This window comes from Phycodurus eques, chromosome 1 (genome assembly GCF_024500275.1).
Source record: "Phycodurus eques isolate BA_2022a chromosome 1, UOR_Pequ_1.1, whole genome shotgun sequence".
Lineage (NCBI taxonomy): Eukaryota > Metazoa > Chordata > Actinopteri > Syngnathiformes > Syngnathidae > Phycodurus > Phycodurus eques.
Genome location: NC_084525.1, coordinates 43,577,608 through 43,599,776, shown reverse-complemented (window position 1 = coordinate 43,599,776; position 22,169 = coordinate 43,577,608). Strand labels below are relative to the sequence as shown.

The 22,169-nt window shown below is 44.3% G+C and overlaps 1 protein-coding gene across 4 annotated transcripts in view; it reads right to left on the bottom strand.

The window, feature by feature from the left end:
* stat6 (signal transducer and activator of transcription 6, interleukin-4 induced) overlaps window positions 1–22,169 on the bottom strand; it is a 97,007-nt gene that overhangs the window by 14,958 nt on the left and 59,880 nt on the right. For all 4 annotated transcript variants that reach the window (XM_061693529.1, XM_061693538.1, XM_061693519.1 and 1 more), the window contains exons 14-18: window positions 18,322–18,416; window positions 18,103–18,236; window positions 4,970–5,125; window positions 4,792–4,852; window positions 4,611–4,691 (exon numbers count right to left, since the gene is read on the bottom strand). In XM_061693529.1, the coding sequence (XP_061549513.1) occupies window positions 4,611–4,691; window positions 4,792–4,852; window positions 4,970–5,125; window positions 18,103–18,236; window positions 18,322–18,416 (527 nt within the window). The remainder of the gene's footprint in view (window positions 1–4,610; window positions 4,692–4,791; window positions 4,853–4,969; window positions 5,126–18,102; window positions 18,237–18,321; window positions 18,417–22,169) is intronic.

Below are 22,169 nucleotides of genomic sequence, written 5' to 3'. Positions count from 1 at the left end.
TATGCACAATGTGAATTTCAGGAAAATAGTATTGATTATTTAAAAGAGGAAACCAATTGCTATTTAATTCAATAATACTTTACATATACTTTATTACTCAAGTAATTATTTGAAGGACTACTTTTTACTTTTACTTGAGTCATATTATTCTAAAGTAGCAGTACTTGTACTTGAGTACAATATTTGGCGACTCTACGCACCTATGGTTCTTTCCCAAGGAGTTCTTCTCATCCCATTCAGTTTTTGTCAGGTTTTTCTTTTCCTGATCCCTGTGAGTCTACAGCCAATTCTTTTTCCTCTGACCTTCACTTGGGCACCCGTTTGGCCATCTATTCAGGACCTCACGTTTTTCCGCCCTAGTTTCTCAGAGTAAAGATTTCATGTGATTGCACTTTTGCGAGTGCATGTTTTAATACTCCCTTAACAGAGTCTCACTATATAAAGACATGTTTGAAAGTCGCTGTCTTTTTCATTGCTTTCGTCTCCTGCACATGCACGCTCTCCTTTCTGAAGCTAGATAGAGCGCAGTCTTGTTTTGTTATTAATGTCAAATGTGCGCGTTTGGCCCCCTTGCCACGACGAGAGCGAGCCTCGCGTGGCGGAGCGGTCACGAGCTGGAGAAAGTCGGTGCTCTGAGGGTCCCTTCTATCGTTTGGCGAGGAGATACCGCTGACAAGGGCGCAGATAGCACTGGTACCTAGTTAGATTCTAAATGACATCTATCTGTCCCTTCCACTTTTTATTCACCCCTTCTTCCTGAAGTCGGATGTCCAACTCGGCAAGGCAGACCAAACTTACAAGCCCAACATGGAACTCATGCTTCTCGAGTAAAAACACAACCTGTACAGTTACATGTTTTGTTGTATGTTTGTAAGGCTGACTCTGGCCTTACGTGTCACGAGTTTTACATTGTAAATTCCGACTCTCATTGGAAACTGTACACACCGTCACCGCACCTCACTCCCCACACTGTAAAACAAGAGGTGTTTGCTCAACTTAAAATTAAGTAGCAGTTCACACTGATATGAAACGAGGGTTATCAGTTCTTTCCGTAGATTTTCGATTGGATTCAAGTCAGGTAATTGGCTGGGGCATTCTAGCAGCTTTATTATTTTTCTTTGAAACCAACTGAGAGATTCCTTAGCCGTATGTGTTGGATCATTATCCTGCTGAAATGTGAATCCAAAGAAACTCAATAAATCTGACTCCAACAAATAGAACGTTCTCATTGACCGTTAGGTAACTCCACGACCACTTCACAACTAAATGGAATATCAACGATGGAGTTTCCACCCATCGATTCTGGTGGGCGGACAATGGCCTCTCGCCCTTTTTGCAATCCAAAAGAATGATTCCATACGTGGTGTGGGGCATGCCTCGAAGTTGGAGCATAAATAGTTGAGTTATTCAGCACAAACACTGGCTAGTGCGTCCTAACTAAGCCTTGTCGCATGAACTCATGAACCCTGCTCGGATAAGAGGCGAAACATCTTCAAAGACAAACAGAACAGTCCAGTTGCGATCCATTCAATTCCCTGAAAATGAAATGACCTGGATGAATGAGAATATTCACAGGCACGACTTAAAGCGGCACGGTGGACGACTGGTTAGCACATCTGCCTCACAGTTCTGAGGACCGGAGTTAAAATCCCGACCCCGCCTGTGTGGAGTTTGCATGTTCTCCCCGTGCCTGCGTGGGTTTTCTCCGGGTACTCCGGTTTCCTCCCACATCCCTAAAACATGCGTGGTAGGTTGATTGAAGACTCTAAATTGCCCGTAGGTGTGAATCTGACTGCGAATGGTTGTTTGTTAATATGTGCCCTGCAATTGGCTGGCAACCAGTTCAGGGTGTACCCTGCCTCTCGCCCGAAGATAGCTGGGATAGGCTCCAGCACACCCGTAACCCTTGTGAGGATAAGCGGTACAGAAGATGGATGGATGGATGGATGGACTTACAGAGTGCGAGCTGGGCGGTGGCCGAAGGCGGGGACCTTGGCTATCCGATGCCCGGCTACAGAAGCTGGCTCTAGGAACGTGGAATGTCGAGAAGTTCCGACTAGATATAGTCAGACTTGCCTCCACGCACAGCTTGTGCTCTGGTACCAGTCCTCTCGAGAGGGGTTGGGCTCTCTTCCACTCTGGAGTTGCCCATGGTGGGAGGCGCCGAGCAGGTGTGGGTATACTTATTGCTCCCCGGCTTGGCGCCTGTACGTTGGGGTTAACCCCGGTGGACGAGAGGGTAGCCTCCCTCCGCCTTCGGGTAGGGCGGACGGGTCCTGACTGTTATTTGTGCCTATGCACCAAACAGCAGTTCAGAGTATCCACCCTTTTTGGAATCCTTGGAGGGGGTGCTGGGGGGCGCTCCGCTGGGGACTCCATCGTTCTGCTGGGGGACTTCAATGCTCACGTGGGCAATGACAGTGAGACCTGCAAGGGCGTGATTGGGAGCAACGGTCCCCCCCCCCCCCCCAAGCAGAACCCGAGCGGGTGTTCTGTTATTGGACTTCTGTGCTCATCACGGATTGTCCATAACGAACACCATGTTCAAGCATAAGGGTGTACACACGTGCACTTGGCACCAGGACACCCTAGGTCGCAGTTCGATGATCGACTTTGTGGTCGTGTCATCGGAGGGAGGCGGGCTACATCGAGTCCGAGTAGATCATGTTCCGCGCATCCATTGCTGAGGCGGCCGACCGCAGCTGTTGGCCGTAAGGTGGTTGGTGCCTGTCGTGGTGGCAATCCCCGAACCCGTTGGTGGACACCAACGGTGAGGGATGCCGTCAAGCTGAAGAAGGAGTCCTATCGGCCAACTGGTTTGGCCTGTGGGACTCCTGAGGGAGCTGATGGGTACCGGCAGCATTGGTGGTCACTAAAGCAAAAACTCGGGCATGGGAGGAGTTCGGTGAGGCCATGGAGAAAGACTTCTGGACGGCTTCGAGGAAATTCTGGTCCCACATCCGGCGTCTCAGGAGGGGGAAGCAGTGCACCATCAACACTGTGTATAGTGGGAATGGGGCGCTGCTGACCTCGACTCAGGACGTCGTGAGCCGGTGGGGAGAATACTTCGAAGACCTCCAGCTCTACACCCTTGGGAGGGTCCTTGAGGGGTGTATGGGAGTTCGCCCAACCAGTCTACATGCGGTTTTGTGGACTTGGAAAAGGTGTTCGACCGTGTCCCTCGGTGGGGGGGGGGGGGGGGGGGGGGGGTCGTGTGGGCGGTGCTTCGGGAGTATGGGGTACTGAACCCCCTGATACGGGCTGTTCGCTCCCTGTACGACCGGAGTCAGAGTTTGGTCCGCATAAGTCGGACTCGTTTCCGGTGAGGGTTGGACTCCGCCAAGGCTGCCCTTTGTCACCGATTCTGTTCATAACTTTTATCGACAGAATTTCTAGGCGCAGCCGGGGCATAGAGGGGGTCCGGTTTGGTGGCCTCAGTATTGCATCTCTGCTTTTTGGAGATGATGTGGTTCTGTTGGCTTCATCATCCCGTGATCTCCAATTCTCACTGGAGCGGTTCGCAGCCGAGTGTGAAGCGGCTGGGATGAGAATCAGCACATCCAAATCTGAGAGCATGGTCCACAGTCGGAAAAGGGTGGCGTGCCCTCTCCAGGTCGGGGATAAGATCCTGCCCCAAGTGGAGGAGTTCAAGTATCTTGGGGTCTTGTTCACAAGTGAGGGAAGAATGGAACGGGAGATCGACAGGCGGATCGGTGCAGCGTCTGCAGTGATTTGGACTTTGTATCGAGCCGTTGTAGTAAAGAAGGTGCTAAGCCGAAAGGCAAAGCTCTCGATTTACCAGTTGATCTACGTTCCTACCCTCACCCATGGTCACGAGCTGTGGATCGTGACTGAAAGAACAAGATTTATTCTACCGAAATTAGTTTTCTCCGCAGGGTGTCCGGGCTCTCCCTTAGAGATAGGGTGAGAAGCTTGATCATCCAGGAGGGGCTCAGAGTAGAGATGCTGCTCCTCCGCATTGAGAGGAGCCAGATGAGGTGGCTCGGGCATCTAATTAGGTTGTACCGGGCACGTCCCACTGGGAGGAGACCCCGGGGAGGACCCAGGACACGCTGGAGAGACTATGCCTCCCGGCTGGCCTGGGAACCCCTCAGGATCCCCCTGGAAGAGTTTGACGAAGTGGCTGGGAAGAGGAAAGTCTGGGCCTCCCTGCTAAATCTACTACCCCCGTGACCTGACCTCGGATAAGCGGAAGAAAATGGATGGATGGATGGATGAATGAAGTTGCAACAGAGATACAGAGGAACTGGAAGAGTCACAGAAAGGCATAGCAGTGGACATGCTTGGAAATGTATTGGTTGATTCGTGGCTCAAACACCTACTGTGAACTTTTTTGTTCAGCTTTTTGTTAGAGAACAGCTAGTACAGAAACGAACATTTGTATGTGCATTCAAAAGTTTCGTGAAGGTCCACTTAAATCACCTGTAAAGGTTACAGTGCGTTTTTAGGTTTATCCTAAAATTTCACTTAGAAGCCAAACATCCCTAACTTTCTGTGTGTATTTTATGTTGGTTTAGATGCTAGAATTCAGAGTTTTGTTTGCCGCTGATGTAATACATCAGCTACTGTGTGGATCAAAAGTGACCTACACTTGATATATGGCAGCATTGTGGTGGCTTTCAGTATGATGTGCCACACTGGTAACATTAGTTGCAAGTGAGCCAGTCTCCCTGCAAAAAAAGAGAGTGAAAGTCACACAAACACACATAAATATCTCAAAATCACATTAATTAATATTGGCTGGAGCATTTAGGCTCAACACTTTCTTACATGCCCACTTTAGTATGGAGTGATACTGGGATGTAGCCACCACTGGTGGATGTTTGGGGCTCTAAAAAAAAAAAAAAAAAAAAAAAGCATTTAAAAAAGTAAAATAAAATGGATACACTCTGATGATTATTTGTCAGTTTTCAGTTTAAAAAAAAATTAGATGAGATGAAGGGATTACCTGAATAGTACATTTTGAAAACGTCATGTTTAGGAAAGTCAGGGTAGAGGAATGTGATGTCACTGATATCTCGGATGCGGTCGCCAAGGCTCCGGATGTCCAGATCTCTCTTGGTGAAGGGCTGGATATTCTTGATGATCTGTTTGTGTTCACCCACTAGGGGAAGCAAAATTAAATGATTTCAACAGCAATAACATCTATAAAAAATATGTGGGCCCTTTGGTATAACCTGGATTTCTGCATAAATTGGTAATAAAATGTGATCTGATCTTCATCCAAATCACAACAATAGACAAACACAGTTTTCTTAAATAAAACACAATTACAGTGCTGCCTTGAGATATTAGTTTGATTCGTTCCGTGACCATGCACTTATCTCAAAACTAATTTCCCCATTAAAATGAATGGAAATGCAATTAATCCATTCCAGTCACCACAATTTGTTAAAAACGTTTGTTAAAATTAAAAGTAGCAGTATATGGTAAAATATTGACATTAAAACTGGTAATATGAAGTGTAATCAATCCAAAAGTCTCTCTCTTTCTGACACACACGCACACACTTGCCAGCCAATCGCAGGGCACATACAAACAAACAACCATCCGCAATCACACATTGACACCTACGGGCAATTTAGAGTCTTCAATTAACCTACTGTGCATGTTTTTGGGATGTGGGAGGAAACCGAAGAGCCCAGAGAAAACCCACACAGGCACGGGAGAACATGCAAACTCCACACAGGCGGGGCCGGGGATTGAACCCCGGTCCTCAGAAGTGTGAGGCAGACGCGCTAACCTGTCATTCACCATGCCGTTATTGTAATTACATGACTTTATTTTTAATTAAATTACTTCACCCACACCGAAACTTCCACAGAACGTCGGCATGTTTTAAGTACAACCGTTCGTGCTACCAGTAGCTTGCTAGGATACATAACGTTTTTGTTGCCTGCTTGCGAGCCGTATCGTATTAAAAGTACGTGGACATAGCTGAAGCAAGCCTTAAACGAACGTCCTCTCCTGAGCACCGGTGACCACCAACACACGTTTTCCCCCATTTGTTCTTACAAACACACGGCGCGATCCATTATTGTTGTCGTCGCCATGGTAACGAGTGTATCCGGTCGCCTTTGCGTTGAGACGATGAAGCCCAGTGATGCAGTGGTATTAGAATACAAGATTTCATTGCAGTAGTCTGTCATAGTGCAATTGTGAAAGAGCAAATTTGTCTTGTAGTCTGATCCGGGCATTACGTGTTGTCTGTTCCACACCGCCGACGTTTTTTTCTCTTCTTTTTTTAATAACTATTGGCCTTCAGATATTTACAGGTAAACGCCAAAAGACACGTGACAAGGCTAAAAATAAACTAGCTTTTGGATTCAAATATACTGTGCACAACGGCGACGCCGAAGAAATGTCTTTTGCGGAGCCGATCAACGACGTCATTGATCGGATCGGCAAATTATGTCATTAAAGCCGATCAGCATAAAATGCTAATTATCGGCCGATAAAATCGGTGTAAAGCCTACTGAAAACCCATCTGTCCCCCTGTTACTATGACTGCCATGTCATTGGCCCTACATGCATCAGTGCACTCCCGAGTGGTGTAGTGCATGAAAATGCTGCTGGCTAACAGCCAAACCCACCAGAACTGTCCAAGCAACTCACATCGGAGGTTCAAAGTAACAAAGAAACAATGCGCAAATCTTTAACCGCCATTGCCGCCGAAAGACATCAATTGTGTTTTTCCAATGGGGCTGAGCGGGAAGAGGCTCTGTTGCAGTTAATATGTGAATATCAGGCTTCTGGACAACTGCAATGACAAGTAGTCGCCTAAGTCGATACTTTGAGATTATGCTACTGTCCAAACAACTGCCTGAGGTTTGAAGAATGAAGAATCCCCCCAAAATACTGAGAATAATTCCCCTTAAATGTTAACAAGTTACCAATGTAATCAAAATCAAATTAGCAGCTGCAATCGCCAGCTACTTAGTGGGTGGCAGCATCAACCAATGTTGTCTGTTTTTAAGGGTGGAAAATCAGTCTATCACTCTGGGGTGACTCAGATGCTGAAGTGTGTCTTTTTCGATTGACATTACTGCAAGACTGAATTCTTCCCCTTCAAGATACATCCATCAATTTTCTGTACCGCTTATCCTCACTAGGATCGTGGGCGTGTTGGAGCCTATCCCAGCTGACTCTGGGTGAGAAGCGGGGTGCACCCTGAACTGGTCGCCAGTCAATTGCGGGGAACATATAAACAAACAACCATTCGCACTCACATTCACGCCTATGGGCAATTTAGAGTTTTCAATTAACCTGTTTTGGGGATGTGGGAGGAAACCCGAGTACCCAGAGGACGCACGCAGGCACGGGGAGAACATGCAGACTCCACACAGGCAAGGCCGGATTTGAACCCAGGTCCTCAGAACTGTGAGGCAGAAGTGCTAACTAGTCGGCCACTGTGCTGACCCCTTCAAGATACACTGAAACACTTAATAACTGATTAATATAGGGGCTAATGACATGGCTTTGGATAACACCACAATAACTGTTTGCTCCCAAATACTTCTGACTTGGCTTATATTTATCTCTTGGCTCTCTCCACTTTCTAAACATTACTCTTCTAAATAAAAATTCAAATATTTTACGATTTACCTTGTAGAGTGTCATGGCATAATAAGAAAAGATAGAACATGTGATAGATGAAGAAATGTATGCCTATATTGTTAATCGGATACAGGTCCAAAGGTCCATTATTAGAATTGGTCAAAAGGATGGAGGTTTAATGAGGTCATGTGTGTGGTAAGGATAAATTAGCCTTACACCACAGGGTCCCTGGAACACTTTCTATACCTGTGTGTACCAAAAACGCCCACAAGCTGGAGCCAAAGTAAAGGTAAACAGGACAAGCAGACAGGCAAATGCAGACACTTTTGCTTGAAGAGTGCATATTAGCAAACATATAGTATATCCAGTAACAGCATCCAGGAGCAATTTACATTATAAATATATATATTATATAAATATATATATAATATAAATATAAATATAAAAAATAAATAAGAATTTATTTCCAAGAATTAGGACCCACAATCGTTAGTGCCAACACTACGAAGGGTGAGTTTAGATGATTAAGTGATTGGACCTTTTCATTGTACAGTGGGAGTTTGCAATGGAATGTTGTTTATTACACAAATTGTTTCATGTTGTAGGTTTTCAATGTCATTGGTTATCAACGTACAGGCGCCGAGCCGGGGGTCAATAAGTATACCCACACCTGCTCGGCGCCTCTAACCGTGGGCAACTCCAGAGTGGAAGAGAGTCCAACTCTTCTCGAGAGGACTGGTACCAGACCCCAAGCTGTGTGTGGAGGCGAGTCCGACTATATCTAGTCGGAACTTCTCGACCTCACACACCAGCTCGGGCTTCTTCCCTGCCAGAGAGGTGACATTCCACATCCCTAGAGCCAGCTTCTGTAGCCGGGGATCGGATCGCCAAGGTACCCGCCTTCGGCCACCGCCCAGCTCACACTGCACCCGACCCCCATGGCCCCTCCCACAGGTGGTGAGCCCATGGGAAGGGGGACCCACGTTACCCTTTCGGGCTGTGCCCGGCCGGGCCCCATGGGTGCAGGTCCGGCCACCAGGCGCTCGCCTTCGAGCCCCCCCACCAGGCCTGGCTCTAGTGGGGGACCCCGGTGAAAACGAAGTCCATTGTTTGTCCTCATCATTAGGGGTCTTTGAGCCGTGCATTGTCTGGTCACTCACTTAGGACCTGTTTTTCATGGGTGACCCTGCCAGGGGCATAAAGCCCCAGGTAACTTAGCTCCTAGGATCACTGGGACACGCAAACCCCTCCACCACGACAAGGTGATGGCTCAAGGAGGGGCCATGCTAAATTCTATTCATTACAGCCTTTTTCTAATTATAGAAAAATGTCCCTTCCTTTCATTTTAAGAATGATAGGCATTGTGCCAACCATGTTGGCAGACATAAGAGCACTATACCAACAAAGCCTATAATAATTTTACTCCTGTTCTTGAAAGGCTATTTTGGCTACAACATAAATAATGGGTCCTGAATGTCGTATAAAGACCGTCGAACCATCCTTGGTCAGTACCAAGAGCAACTCCTCAATAAGAGTAGGAGCAGCTTTCAGGGAATGTGGTTTAACATCTGTTAAAGTTACTATGTCGAGGCGGGGGCTAACTTGAATGGGGCTGGCATTTCACAGGTGGCTGTTAAACCTAGGTGAATCTTTTTTGACACCGGCTTGAGCAACTTCCCCTTGCCGTTTATGGTCCATTGGGTAATACGCAAGGACAACGAGGAGCTTCAACCCCTTAAACGGAAATCCGGTCAGGACTCCCTTAAAGGTCAGAGGACAAAGATTAAAAAATAATTCTTGATAACTCTAGAACCTCTTTACAAACCACATCTGCCATTTCGAAGTGATTATATGGCAAATATACAGCAGTTAAATCGATAAATATGATGCAGAATGCGCCTTCAGCTTTTTGCATCCCGTGCTTTCCGGTCTTCGTCTCTTTCCGGCGCTGTGACCTCACACAAGCCAAACATCCTGTTCATTTGGCGTTGTGTGCTATTGTTCCATGCTGTTTTTCACTTCCTTGTATATTTGTTGTCGTATGATTTAACGATGTCACGATGGTTTATTGTGTGGCATTTGGTTGTACAAATGGTTCAGGCAGCAGCAAGGTTCTTTGGGGGGGCTTTCCAAGTGAAGAAGGAATACGTGACCAGTGGATTGTGAAAGTCACGCGACAGGGGAAGAAATGTGCTCAGAGCTATGGATGCCTAGCAAGCATGCCAAACTCTGTCGATCACTTCGAACCAGCGTGTTTTGAGAAAGCATTGGATACACAGGTGTAGTTAGGCAGAGGCTGAAACCAGCTGTGGTGCCAACTATTTTTCCTATGGCCATCGGGACCTCCACCGCCAACAAGAGAACTAAATCTCCCAGCCGCCACGATGCACCAGCGAAGCAGCGCAGACAAGAAGTGAGTATTTGCTTGTATATACCTACGACTCTATTATGGTTACTACACACTGGGGAGGAGGGGAACAAAGACCCACGAAGTACCTTTCAGTACTGTTGTCTGTACTTTTGCCTATATGACAAGCCAACAGACACACGGCAAAGACTTTGTGTGCGGCGTGTTATAACACAACTCAAGCGAGGGGCACACAATATATAGGAATACTGCATCCTATGTAAAAGCTTCTGCCGTATCTCTGAAACATATATGAATATATAATGCCTATAGTCGTGCTAAAAAATATTGGCACCCCTGGGGTGGCATTATTTCAAGCAATGAGTGTATAAAAAGACATGCTTTTGACATACCGTCACATCGAGCCAGTGGTCACTCTCTTTTTCTGTCGTACAGCTGCTACTTGGCTGCTCGTTGTCGTCACTGTCAGGTTACGACCTCCTGATCGGCTATAACGTATGCTTTGACGATCCCAAGTTCAGTTGGGTGCTCCTGTACGTCGAAATGCTCCTCCTCCACATACTCCAACACATTGCTCGCAATGGCGTATAGTGTGTAGCGCGCTGTGTTTGTCAATTGCAACGTCACTTCTGGTAGCCCTTGCGGTGGATAGAGTAACAACACCCCATTGTCTTGAGCTTCGGGTATGTTCGGGGAGGACTCAATATCCGTCATAAAAAACGAATTTTTAGCTAAACTATGGTTGCAAACTTGCTGGATGTTACGTGTATGTATTACATAACATATAAACAATGCAAATGTGAATTTTAACTGACCCCATAACATCTTTGTCATCTGACCTTTAATACCATAGGTGCAGGGGAGTCTGGGCTAAGCGAGATCTGACACAACCTTGACTGAAAAGTTTCATATTTCATATCCATATTGAGTTCCAGATGATTCCTAGACTACGTCACAAATGGCTTTATTCTGTGAAATCCTTTAAACTTACATTTCCAGTAGATGTCACTTCCTTGTTACGCTCTCTACTCATCTATCCTGATTCCTACAGTTCAATATGGGTGATGTAGTGATTAATATTATGTCTATTATTATCATTATCCACTGATGACAACTATAAGTGAATGAGCTCAGCTCCTGTTTCATGGTGTGAATTCATGCATAAAGTTCACTCTGTAACTTCCTTCAACAGTCAGGAGCTTCACAACAAATGATAAGATGTTGCTTCACAATGTAAGCAGCCAGCAGCTTCACAATACAGGGCTAGGCAGGAGAATAGCGAAGGATGGACAAAGTTTTTCAAGAAGGTAGGTCTTCATCAATCCTGGCAGGAACAATTAGCTCCGGCGCCAAGCTAACAGCATAAAGTCCAAAGCTACTATTAACAAGCTTGTCAATTACGGTGGACCTCAGCATACTTGCCATTCGGCACTCACAGATTCACCTATCTGCTGATTTCACCCTCCCACATTTTTGCCTTTTTTTTTGTTTTATTTTTGCGGGGGAGGCTCCCAAAACACTTATTGGTGGTTTATCCCTGCTTATTCATGAATGTTCTGGGTTAAAAAAAAATAATTTAAGCAACCAAATCCTTTAGGAGGGGCTTAAGAACATTTTAGGCCTAACGACACCACCGAATGAGACGGAGACAAGAGGAGAGAATTTTTCATTTTTTATTTTTTTTTTTAAATGGGGAACTTGGACAACATGCATCTTACACTCTAAGATTATATTTTGCATAACAGTAAGAATAGAAATAATTCCTGTGATTGTCAGAAATGATGACAGAGGAAGGATGGCCGCTTGTTTAAAAAAAAGCCATCAGGATTGAGCCTGTCATGAAATGAGGCCCCGTGTGGCTCAACTCGTGGTGGCTCATTACATATGGCAAGCCAACCCAGCTCATCGGACGAAGTGGAGTTGGTTGAAGTAAGCAAATTTATCTGGTTTAATCTGATGAGAGTTTGCAGTCACTGATCACTTGAAAGCAGCCATGATTCGTCAGCAGAAGCCACATCAACATACGTGATGTTTTGGCTAATGACACACAAGTGTGGCTAGGATATTTTTATACTGTTTAGCCACATTGGCTTAGAGTTTTCATGACCCAGCGCCAACCCTGAGATATACAGTGTGTACGGAAAGTATTCAGACCCCTGAAAATGTTCACTCTTTGTTATATTACAGCCATATGCTAAAATAATATAACTTCATTTTTTCCCTCATTAATGTACACACAGCACCCCATATTGACAGAAAAAAAACTGAATTGTTGCAGATTTATTAAAAAAAGAAAAACTGAAATATCACAGCCATAAGTATTCAGACCCTTTGCTGTGACACTCATATTTAACTCAGGTGCTGTCCATTTCTTCTGCTCATGCTTGAGATTGTTCTACACCTTCATTGGAGTCCAGCTGTGTTTGATTATACTGATTGGACTTGATTAGGGAAGCCACACCCCTCTCTATATATGACCTTACAGCTCACAGTGCACGCCAGAGCAAATGAGAATCATGAGGTCAAAGGAACTGCCTGAAGACCTCAGAGACAGAATTGTGGCAAGGCACAGATCTGGCCAAGGTTACAAAAAAAATTCTGCTGCACTTAAGGTTCCTAAGAGCACAGTGGCCGCCATAATCCTTAAATGGAAGACCTTTGGGATGACCAGAACCCTTCCTAGAGCTGGCCGTCCGGCCAAACTGGGCAATCGGGAGAGAAGAGCCTTTGTGAGAAAGGTAAAGAAGAACCCAAAGATCACTGTGGCTTAGTTCCAGAAATGCAGTCGGAAGATAGGAGAAAGTTCTCGAAAGTCAACCATCACTGCAGCCAGTTGGGGTTTTATGGCAGAGTGGCCCAACGTAAGTCTCTCCTCAGTCTAAGACACATGAAAGCCCGCATGGAGTTTGCTAAAAAACACCTGAAGGGCTCCAAGATGGTGAGAAATAAGATTCTCTGGTCTGATGAGACCAAGGTAGAACTTTTTGGCCTTAATTCTAAGCGGTATGTGTGTAGAAAACCAGGCACTGCTCATCACCTGTCCAATACAGTCCCAACAGTGAAACATGGTGGTGGCAGCATCATGGTGTGAGGTTTTTTTGGTTGTTTTTTTTCACTCAGCTAAAATAATGAAGGAGTGGCCTCAGAACAACTCCGTGACTGTTCTTGAATGGCGCAGCCAGAACCCTGACTTAAACCCAATTGAGCATCTCTGGAGAGACCTGAAAATGGCTGTCCACCAACTTCACAATTTAAACTGACAGAATTGGAGAGGATCTGGAGGATTGGCAGAGGATCCGCAAATCCAGGTGTGAAAAACTTGTTGCATCATTCCCAAAAAGACTCATGGCTGTATTAGCTCAAAGGGGTGCTTCTACTAAATACTGAGCAAAGAGTCTGAATACTCATGGCTGTGTGATATTTCAGTTTTTCATTTTTAAATCTGTAAAAAATTCAACAATTCATTTTTTTTTCTATCAATATGGGGTGCTGTGTGTACATTAATGAGAGAAAAATTTTCCTTTATGATTTTAGCAAATGGCTGCAATATAACAAAGAGTGAACATTTTAAGGGGGTCTGAATACTTTCACCCTGGACTGGTCGCCAGCCAATTGCAGGGCACATATAAACAAACAACCATTCGCACCCACATTTACACCTACGGGCAATTTAGAGTCTTCAATTAACCTACCCTGCATGTTTTTGGGACGTGGGAGGAACCCGGAGTACCCGGAGAAAACCCAAGCAGGCACGGGGAGAACATGCAAACTCCACACAGGTGGGGCCGGGATTTGAACCCCGGTCCTCAGAAATGTGAGGCAGTCACCACCGTGCCGCCAAATTCCAAATTGTCATATGTAATAAAAATGTTGAGATATTGCATTTTTCTGTTACCAAACTCATTTTTACAGTAACTTGCACAATAGTTGAACCAACTATTTTCCTTGTCTTTTGATTTCAAAACTATTTATCCTTCAATTTGTTGTGTATATGTAAGAATATGATGAGGCTATTAAACATATATATGGTTTAACTCTCATAACGGCCCTCTGAGGGAAATCGTAACAACAATGTGGCCCGTGACAAAAAAAATTTTGACACCCCTGCAATAAAAAAAAAACATTCACATTGTAAGTCGCCCAACCTCGCTGCTTTCCTCTGTTGGGGTACTAAGGGGGAATGCTTGTTACACGCTATTTAGTGGCTCACCTCAGATACCTACGAGCTACAGCTAGTGTGGCTAAATACAATGCCGAAACACAGAGGCAAACGTTCACTGCATGTCCGGTATCAATGCAGCAGGTCACTAAAGGGGCAATGCTAGTTGCATGCTATTTTAGCCGCTCCAGCTACATATGAATGACAGCTAACGCAGCTAAATATGATGCTAAGGTGTGGAGGCTAACCTTCGCGTTACGTCCAATGTCATCACAGCATAAGTCACTAATCTTCACCTCCATGGCAGCGAATAAGCGACACTTCTGACAAGTATCAATATCACGAAGGGAGGACGAGGAGTAATTAAGAAAAAGAAGAAGACAGGAAAAAAGGAAAACAGGAAAAATATGGCATGCTAATTACTAAGCTATCTTGACATGTAGTTGCAAAACACCAAAATAAGTGATTGGGTGATACAGTAGACGTCACATACCTTAGGACTGGCTGGAACTGCGTTATAGCGGAGATTAGCCAACTTTGAAGAGCAAAATAGCAGGCAAATTAATAAGGGTCTGGAAATAAAATAATATACAGCCACACAGGATGCCAACTGAACCGGAAATTAATTCGTATATATCATGACGCAAATGTAAATATAAGACAAGTGAACTTGGTGATAAATGGGGATTTCATTTATTCAGGAAAAAATAAAACTGTAGCGTATATTGGTTTGGGAAAAAAACTGTTAATTTAGGAGAAAAGAATAAGTCGCTTCCGGCTTAGCGTGATTTTAAGTTTTAGCATTAAAATCAAATCTCTTTTTATCTCACAAAGGGGAACCACTTCTCTTTTTAGACGTGTAAAACATCAGGACTAAGTGACGAAAAACCTCTATGTCTCATAATGTGAAGGTTGCTAGAGGAATTAGATAAGCGTTCTCGATAACCAGAGATCTGTTGTCGAACCCAAACACACACAAATGATACAGGAAGACTTTTTATATAAAATTTTATGAGATCTAACTGGGGAATCTATAAGGGAACAATGCAGGAAAAAACACACAAAGGACAGACAAACATTGGCAAAGCAGACTGACTTGTTATGTGAGGGTGGAATGAGCGTGTAGTGACAATGCATATAGTTGGGGGTTCCTGTTCTCGTTCATTTAAACCCAAATATGCACTAATCTATACTTTAGTAGACCCCAAGTTGTACTTACCCGTGTGGAACACAATTTAGGCAGGCTGGTCGATATGAATGTTTGGCCGGTCCGGTCCACACGGGGAACAGGTGGATTTGGCAGAAAAAGGAGGAAGGAAACAGGGAAAAAACAAGAAGTGTTCCAGGGCAGGGCGGCCGGAGCCAGGGTGTCGCTCTTCGCAAGATGCGGAGCGGGCGTGCGCTGCCTGCTTCCTTCCCAACGGAGATTGCAAGGGCACCCAAAAGGGTAGCGCGGGGCGTGCTGGCAGGGAAGGGTCCGATGTGTCCTCGCCACCTCGTGGTGAGAAGTGGGGCTTACTTTTTTGGGTCCTGCACACCCAAGGGGTCTCCTGATGACTGGAAACGCAGCTTTCTGAGGTGACTGCTAATTAACTTAAGGTCCGGGTGAGGAGTCAGGATTCCTCGTCTCCGCTTTGATGAACTCCTTCGGACTGGCTGGTAATTCATTTATTGTCCGTGTGAGATAAACCAGGCATCCTTGTGGTTGCCTGTCACGGCAGGGGAGCGGAGACAGTGAAGCAGCTCAGTCCAGGGTTGGGGGTCACAGTGCTATCGGTGAGGCCATGTTCGTTCCAAAACTATTCAAAGTTATCTGGCCTTGTGTGAAAAAGTAATGCCCGCCTAAACCTAATAACTGGTTGGGCCATCCTCTGCAGCAACAACTGAAATCAAGCATTTTCTATAACTGGCAATGAGTCTTTCACATCTCTGGAGATATTTTGGCACACTCTTCAGAATTGAGAATTCAAAATTGTTTTAATTCAGCAAAAATTTAGAGTTTTTGAGCATGAACGGCCTTTTTAAGGTAATGCCACTGCATTTCAATCGGATTCAAGTGTGGACTTTGACTAGGCCACTCCAAAATCTTCATTTTGCTGTTTTAAGCCATTCAGAAGTTGACTTGCTGGTGTGTTTTGTATTGCTATCCTGCTGCAGAACCCAAGTGTGCTTCAGCTTAAGGTCACAAACTGATGGCTGAAAGTTGTCCTTCAGGATTTTCTGTTAAAAAGCAGAATTCATGGTTCCATCAATCACGGCAAGGTGTCCAAGGCCTGAAGGGGCAACGTAGCCCAAGACCATCACACTACCACCACCATGTTTGACCGTTGGTATGATGTTCTTTTTCTGAAATGCTGTGCTACATTTACGCCAGATGTAACTAGACACACAGCTTCCAAAAACCTAAACTTTCATCTCGGCGTTCCATATAATATTCTTCCAAAAGTCTTGGGAATCACTCAGATGTTTTTTTGCAAAGGTAAGATGAGCCTTTATATTCTTTTTGGTCAGTAGTGGTTTTCGCCTTGGAACTCGGCCATGGCCATTTTTGGCCAGTCTCTTATTGTTGTGTCATGAACACTGACCTTAACTGAGGCAAGGCATGCCTACAGTTCTTTAGAGGTTGTCCTGAGTTCCTTTTTGGCCTCCGGGATGAGTCATTGCTGTTCTACTGGGGTAATCTTTGTATAGTCCGGCCATTCCAGGGAAGGTTCACCACTGTTCCCTGTTTTCTCAATGTGAGGACAATGGTTCTCCCAATGGTTCACTGAAATCCTAAAGCTTTAAAAATGGCTTTTGTAAGCCTTTCCAGACTTATAGATGCCAATTACTTTATTTGTCGACTCTTCTGGAATTTCTTTAAATCGTGTCATTTTGTTGCAGCTTTTTTAGATCTTTTGACTGACTTCGATTTTGTTGGGACAGATTCGGTTTAACATTCACTCCAAGTCCTCCATGTTAACATGAATATTTGAATTCAACAGCCGTCAATGGCAGTGAATAAGAGTGATTTCTTAAATGAACAGGTCTGGAGGTAATTAGGTTTGGGTGTGATCAGTGAAAATTAACCAAAAATTGTCATTAGCCACAATACATTTATGATTAAACAAGGAGGGGGGGTAATTACATTTTCACACGGGGCCTGGTATTTGTCTGAAATTTGTTTGATGATCTTAAACATTAAAGTGGAGAAACTATGCAAAAGTATAAGAATTTGAGAGGGGGCCAATACTTTGTCACAGCACTGTAATATTAGTGCTCTTTTTAGAATTGATTATCCTATAGATATTCGCCCACACTCCCAAAAAAATGTTTTTTTTTTTTTGTTTTTTTTACTTATAATCGGGTCATCGGCTGTGGGTGTGTGTGTGTGTGTGTATACAGTTCATATATATAAACTTTCGCTGGCAACATCAAATTATGTGGTGGGCCGGATGTGGCCCCCGGGCTGGAGATGCTTGCTATTTGGTTTTATTATATCCACTAGACACTCTTTTCATCTGAGAGGTGTTTGGTTTAAGAGTAACTGATTTCATATCTTATCAAATTATTAATTGGTGTCTTTTGTGTAAATGTTGTTTACTTGTTCGACTACATAATATACTTCTATAACTGTCCTGTGGGAATGTTCTGGACATAATTTCAAAACTGTTCTGGAAATGAATTTATAGGTTAGCAGCGCTGCAGTCTTAGCCATATATACAGTTTTACGAATAATTGTCATAGTTTTATGATAAATTGGCGGGTTTGATTTATTTTTTCATTTTAATTAATGTAAAGTGCTTTGTGTTTCATTTTTTGCATGAAAGGTGCTTGCAAATGAAGTTTGACTGATTGATTGATTATTTCCTTCACTGTTTCAGCTTTAGGTTTTCGGCCTTGGGTTCCTAGTTTTCGGTTTTGGTCAAGAGTTTTGGCCATTTTCATGTGAGTGCATCACTAGTTATCATCTTTGTAAAGGCTGAGTTTGTGAAACAGCATCACAGCCTGTACTCACTCTCCGCCGCACCCACATAAGCGATGGTGATGCCTCCAATCTCAGAGTCGCTAAAGCGCAGCAAGAATGTTCCGTTGGGCCTCTCTTTAAGAATCAGATGTAGATGCTGCTTGCCAATGAAACCAAATATGAGCCTTGGGGAGAAAGCAGAGCAACATTTTGTTATTACTAACGGCAGGTTGATAATATTTACTGCAAAAAGAAGAAGAGTTTTTCTACCCATCACTCCAGTATGTCCTCAGGTGTTTTTTTGTCAGGTCTATCACTCCCTCAAACCACTGCCAGAACGTAAACAGTCGACCTGGGAGGACTTCCTAAAAGATTGACACATAATCATACTTAGGAGTGTCTGCAGTATCTATCAGTGTGTGTGAATACAAAGACATATCGAGGAAGGGGTGGGAGAAAAAAGTTTGCATGTGCTAAAACAGGCGGAAACTTGATTGCTAACACAAACGGATATGGAAGCTGATCTACTAGCTGGGCACACCCAGGATTGCATGTGGCCAAATGGACAATATTGCTGCTGAGTTTATTTTGCACATTCTGGAAGGAGCATCTGCAAATACAGTTGAACCTTGGGTTACGAACTTAATTCGTTCCATGACCCCGTTTGTAACCTGAAATGTTCTTAAACCAAGGTAATGTTTCCCATTAAAATGAATGGAAATGCAATAAATTTGTTCCAGCCCCAAAATGAAGTATACTTTTTAAATACTTTTTTATCACTGTGAGGTAAAAAGTACTGTAAATATAGTGTGATATTGATATAAGTGAAAACACACTATTAAAATGAAATACCACGAAATAAACATGATAACGGTTTATGGCTCATTAACTTTAACTGAGGAGAAAAAGGGGAGGAGGACAACAGCTCCTTCATTGAAGAGTCTTCTTCCTTAATAACACAGGGAAATTGTGATTCAGATTTTTTTTTTTGTCTCTCTTTTCCAATTCATAGAAATTCTAATTCATTCTGATTCTGGCACAACAACCCGATTCAGGGAAACTTGTGTTTTCTGTTCAGAAAGAAAATCTGAAAGTTTGAAGTCACATTGTCATTTAAAAGATTAATTGTTTTGTTGGCCAATTCGCTGTCACATTTCTTTCGATCATTTTTGGATTGCCTGCCTCACGGTATCATCAGCGAGCACTTTATCTTTTGGTCAGTCTAATAAAACAAAAAAAACCAACAACAAAGACACAGTGCCGAAACAGTCAATGACGGTTGCACAACACGAGAAGCACAGAACAGATCTTTCCTTTCATCTATGACAAGTGCTTCCTAACACTATCTTTAGCACTTTCTATTTTCTTTTGAGCCATTCTGATTGTTTAGCAATTTGTTTCGTTTTTTAACATGTTCAGCACGATGATATCGTTCATCGTGTTAATTCATAAGTGAATTAAAAGCGTCAAATTTACAAGAAATGTATTTTCACTTTACAGGGACTTCAAGTTGAACTATGTAATGTGACATAAATGTCAGTGTTGTCCTCTAAATTCTGGCAACACTGCATATCTAAATCGCCAATCAAAACATCTTTTATTACACTGTCCTTTTAATATTTAGCTGCTCTTGTGTACTTTAAACAAATTAAACGTACAGTGGGTACGTAAAGTATTCAGAGCCCCTTAAATTTGTCACTTTGTTATATTGCAGCCATTTGCTAAAATCATTTAAGTTATTTTTCCCCCTCATTAGTATACACAGCACCCCATATTCACAGGAATATGGGGTGCTTATTTTTGCAGATTTATTAAAAAAAGAAAAATTGAAATATCACACAGCCATAAGTATGTAGGAGAAACACCCTTTTGAGCTAATACAGCCATGAGTCTTTTTGGGAATGAGTTTTTCACACCAGGATTTGGGGATTCTCTGCCATTCCTCCTTGCAGATCCTCTAAAGTTCTGTGAATTTGGATGGTGAACGTTGGTGGACAGACATTTTAAGGTCTCTTGAGAGGTGCTCAATTGGGTTTAAGTCAGGGCTCTGGCTGGGCCATTCAAGGACAGTCACAGAGTTGTTTTGAAGCCGCTGTGTGCTTTGGGTCATTGTCTTGTTGGAAGGTGAACCTTCGGCCCAATCTGAGGTCCTGAGCACTCTGGAGAAGCTTTTCATCCAGGATATCCCTGTACTTGGCTGCATTCATCTTTCCTTCCTTTCCTTGCAACCAGTCATCCTGTCCCTGCAGCTGAAAACCACCCCCACAGCATGATGCTGCCACCACCATGCTTCACTGTTGGGACTATATTGGACAGGTTTTCTCCACACATACCGCTTAGAATTAAGGACAAAAAGTTCTATCTTGGTCTCATCAGACCAGAGAATCTTATTTCTCACAACCTTGGAGTCCTTCAGGTGTTTTTTTAGCAAGCTCCATGCGGGCTTTCATGTGTCTTCCACTGAGGAGAGGCTTCCGTATATCATGCTGCCAGTGTTGGTAGTATACGGGGCATATGTCACACAGGGACTACACTGAGCAAAACATTTAAGCAGCCTGTATGCAAGTAATGTCAGTGTGGGGAAAGGTCTTTTTCCACACGAAATAGTTAAAAAAAAAAATAAATAAATAAATAAAACAAAGTTCAGTTCACTGTTCCAAAAATGAACTAGTTCAGAATCAGAATCAGAATCATCTTTATTTGCCAAGTATGTCCAAAACACACAAGGAATTTGTCTCCGGTAGTTGGAGCCGCTCTAGTACAACAGACAGTCAATTTACAGAACACTTTGGGGACATCAAGACATTGACAAAAAACAATTGTCCAAAAAGATGCAGAGTCCTCTAGCACTTAGAGCAGTTCGAATGACTAATATTGCAATAGTCAGGTGCAATGACCATTGTGCAAAGGGCGCCGAGACTTCAAGGAGTGTATGCGGTTTAAAGTGACGAGTAGTGCGATCATCTGGGACAATGTTGGTTGTGCAAATGTTACAGATACTCCTCAATCAGTGTGCAAATGGAGCAGATGCTACTCTGGCATGAGTGGCCAGTATATGCAAATAGTGCAGCGTGGCGAGACAACTACAGTGAGTGCACGAGTAATACATAATTGGCCCCACAGAAATGTGACAACGAACTCAAGTCAAAAAATTGCCAGCTTGTTGTAATGGAATTATAGGTTAGGTGTTTAAGAAGTTGATCGCAAGAGGGAAGAAGCTGTTGGAATGTCTACTAGTTCTAGTTTGCGTTGATCGGTAGCGCCTACCTGAGGGAAGGAGCTGGAAGAGCTGGTGACCGGGGTGCAGACGGTCCGAGAGGATTTTGCACGCCCTTGTCTTAGTTCTGGCAGCGTGCAAGTCCTCAATGGTGGGTAGGGGGGTACCGACAATCCTTTCAGCAGTTTTGATTGTTCGTTGCTGTCGGAGTTTGTCCTTTTTTGTAGCAGCACCAAACCAAACTGTGATGGAAGAACGCAGGACTGATTTGATGACCGCTGTGTAGAACTGTCTCAGCAGCTCCGGTGGCAGGCCGTGCTTTCTCAGAAGCCGCAGGAAGTACATCCTCTGCTGGGCCTTGTTGAGGACGGAGTTGATGTTGGTCGCCCACTTCAGGTCCTGAGAGATTGTAATTCCCAGGAACTTGAAGGTCTCGACGGTTGACACAAGGCAGCTGGACAACGTGAGGGGCAGCTGTGGCGAAGGATGCCTCCTGAAGTATCTACAGTCTTGAGCGTGTTCAGCTCCAGGTTGTGTCGCCCGCACCACAGCTCCAGCCGCTCCGCTTCCTGTCGATATGCAGACTCGTCACCGTCCTTGATGAGGCCGATGACAGTGGTGTCATCTGCAAACTTCAGGAGCTTGACAGTCGGGTTCGCTGAGGTGCAGTCGTTCGTGTAGAGAGAGAAGAGCACCGGAGAGACGAGCTTCATCTTTAACAGATGAAGCTCGTCCATTTTGTTGGGTAGGGAGCGTACATTCGCGAGGTGGATCGACGGGAACGCCAATCTGTGTCCTCTCTTGCGGAGTTTCACCTGAATGCCTGCTCGTTTCCCTCTGTGGCGCCGCTTCCGCCTCCATGTGCCGAAAACCGCGGACGCCGCTCCGGTGAGTAACTCGG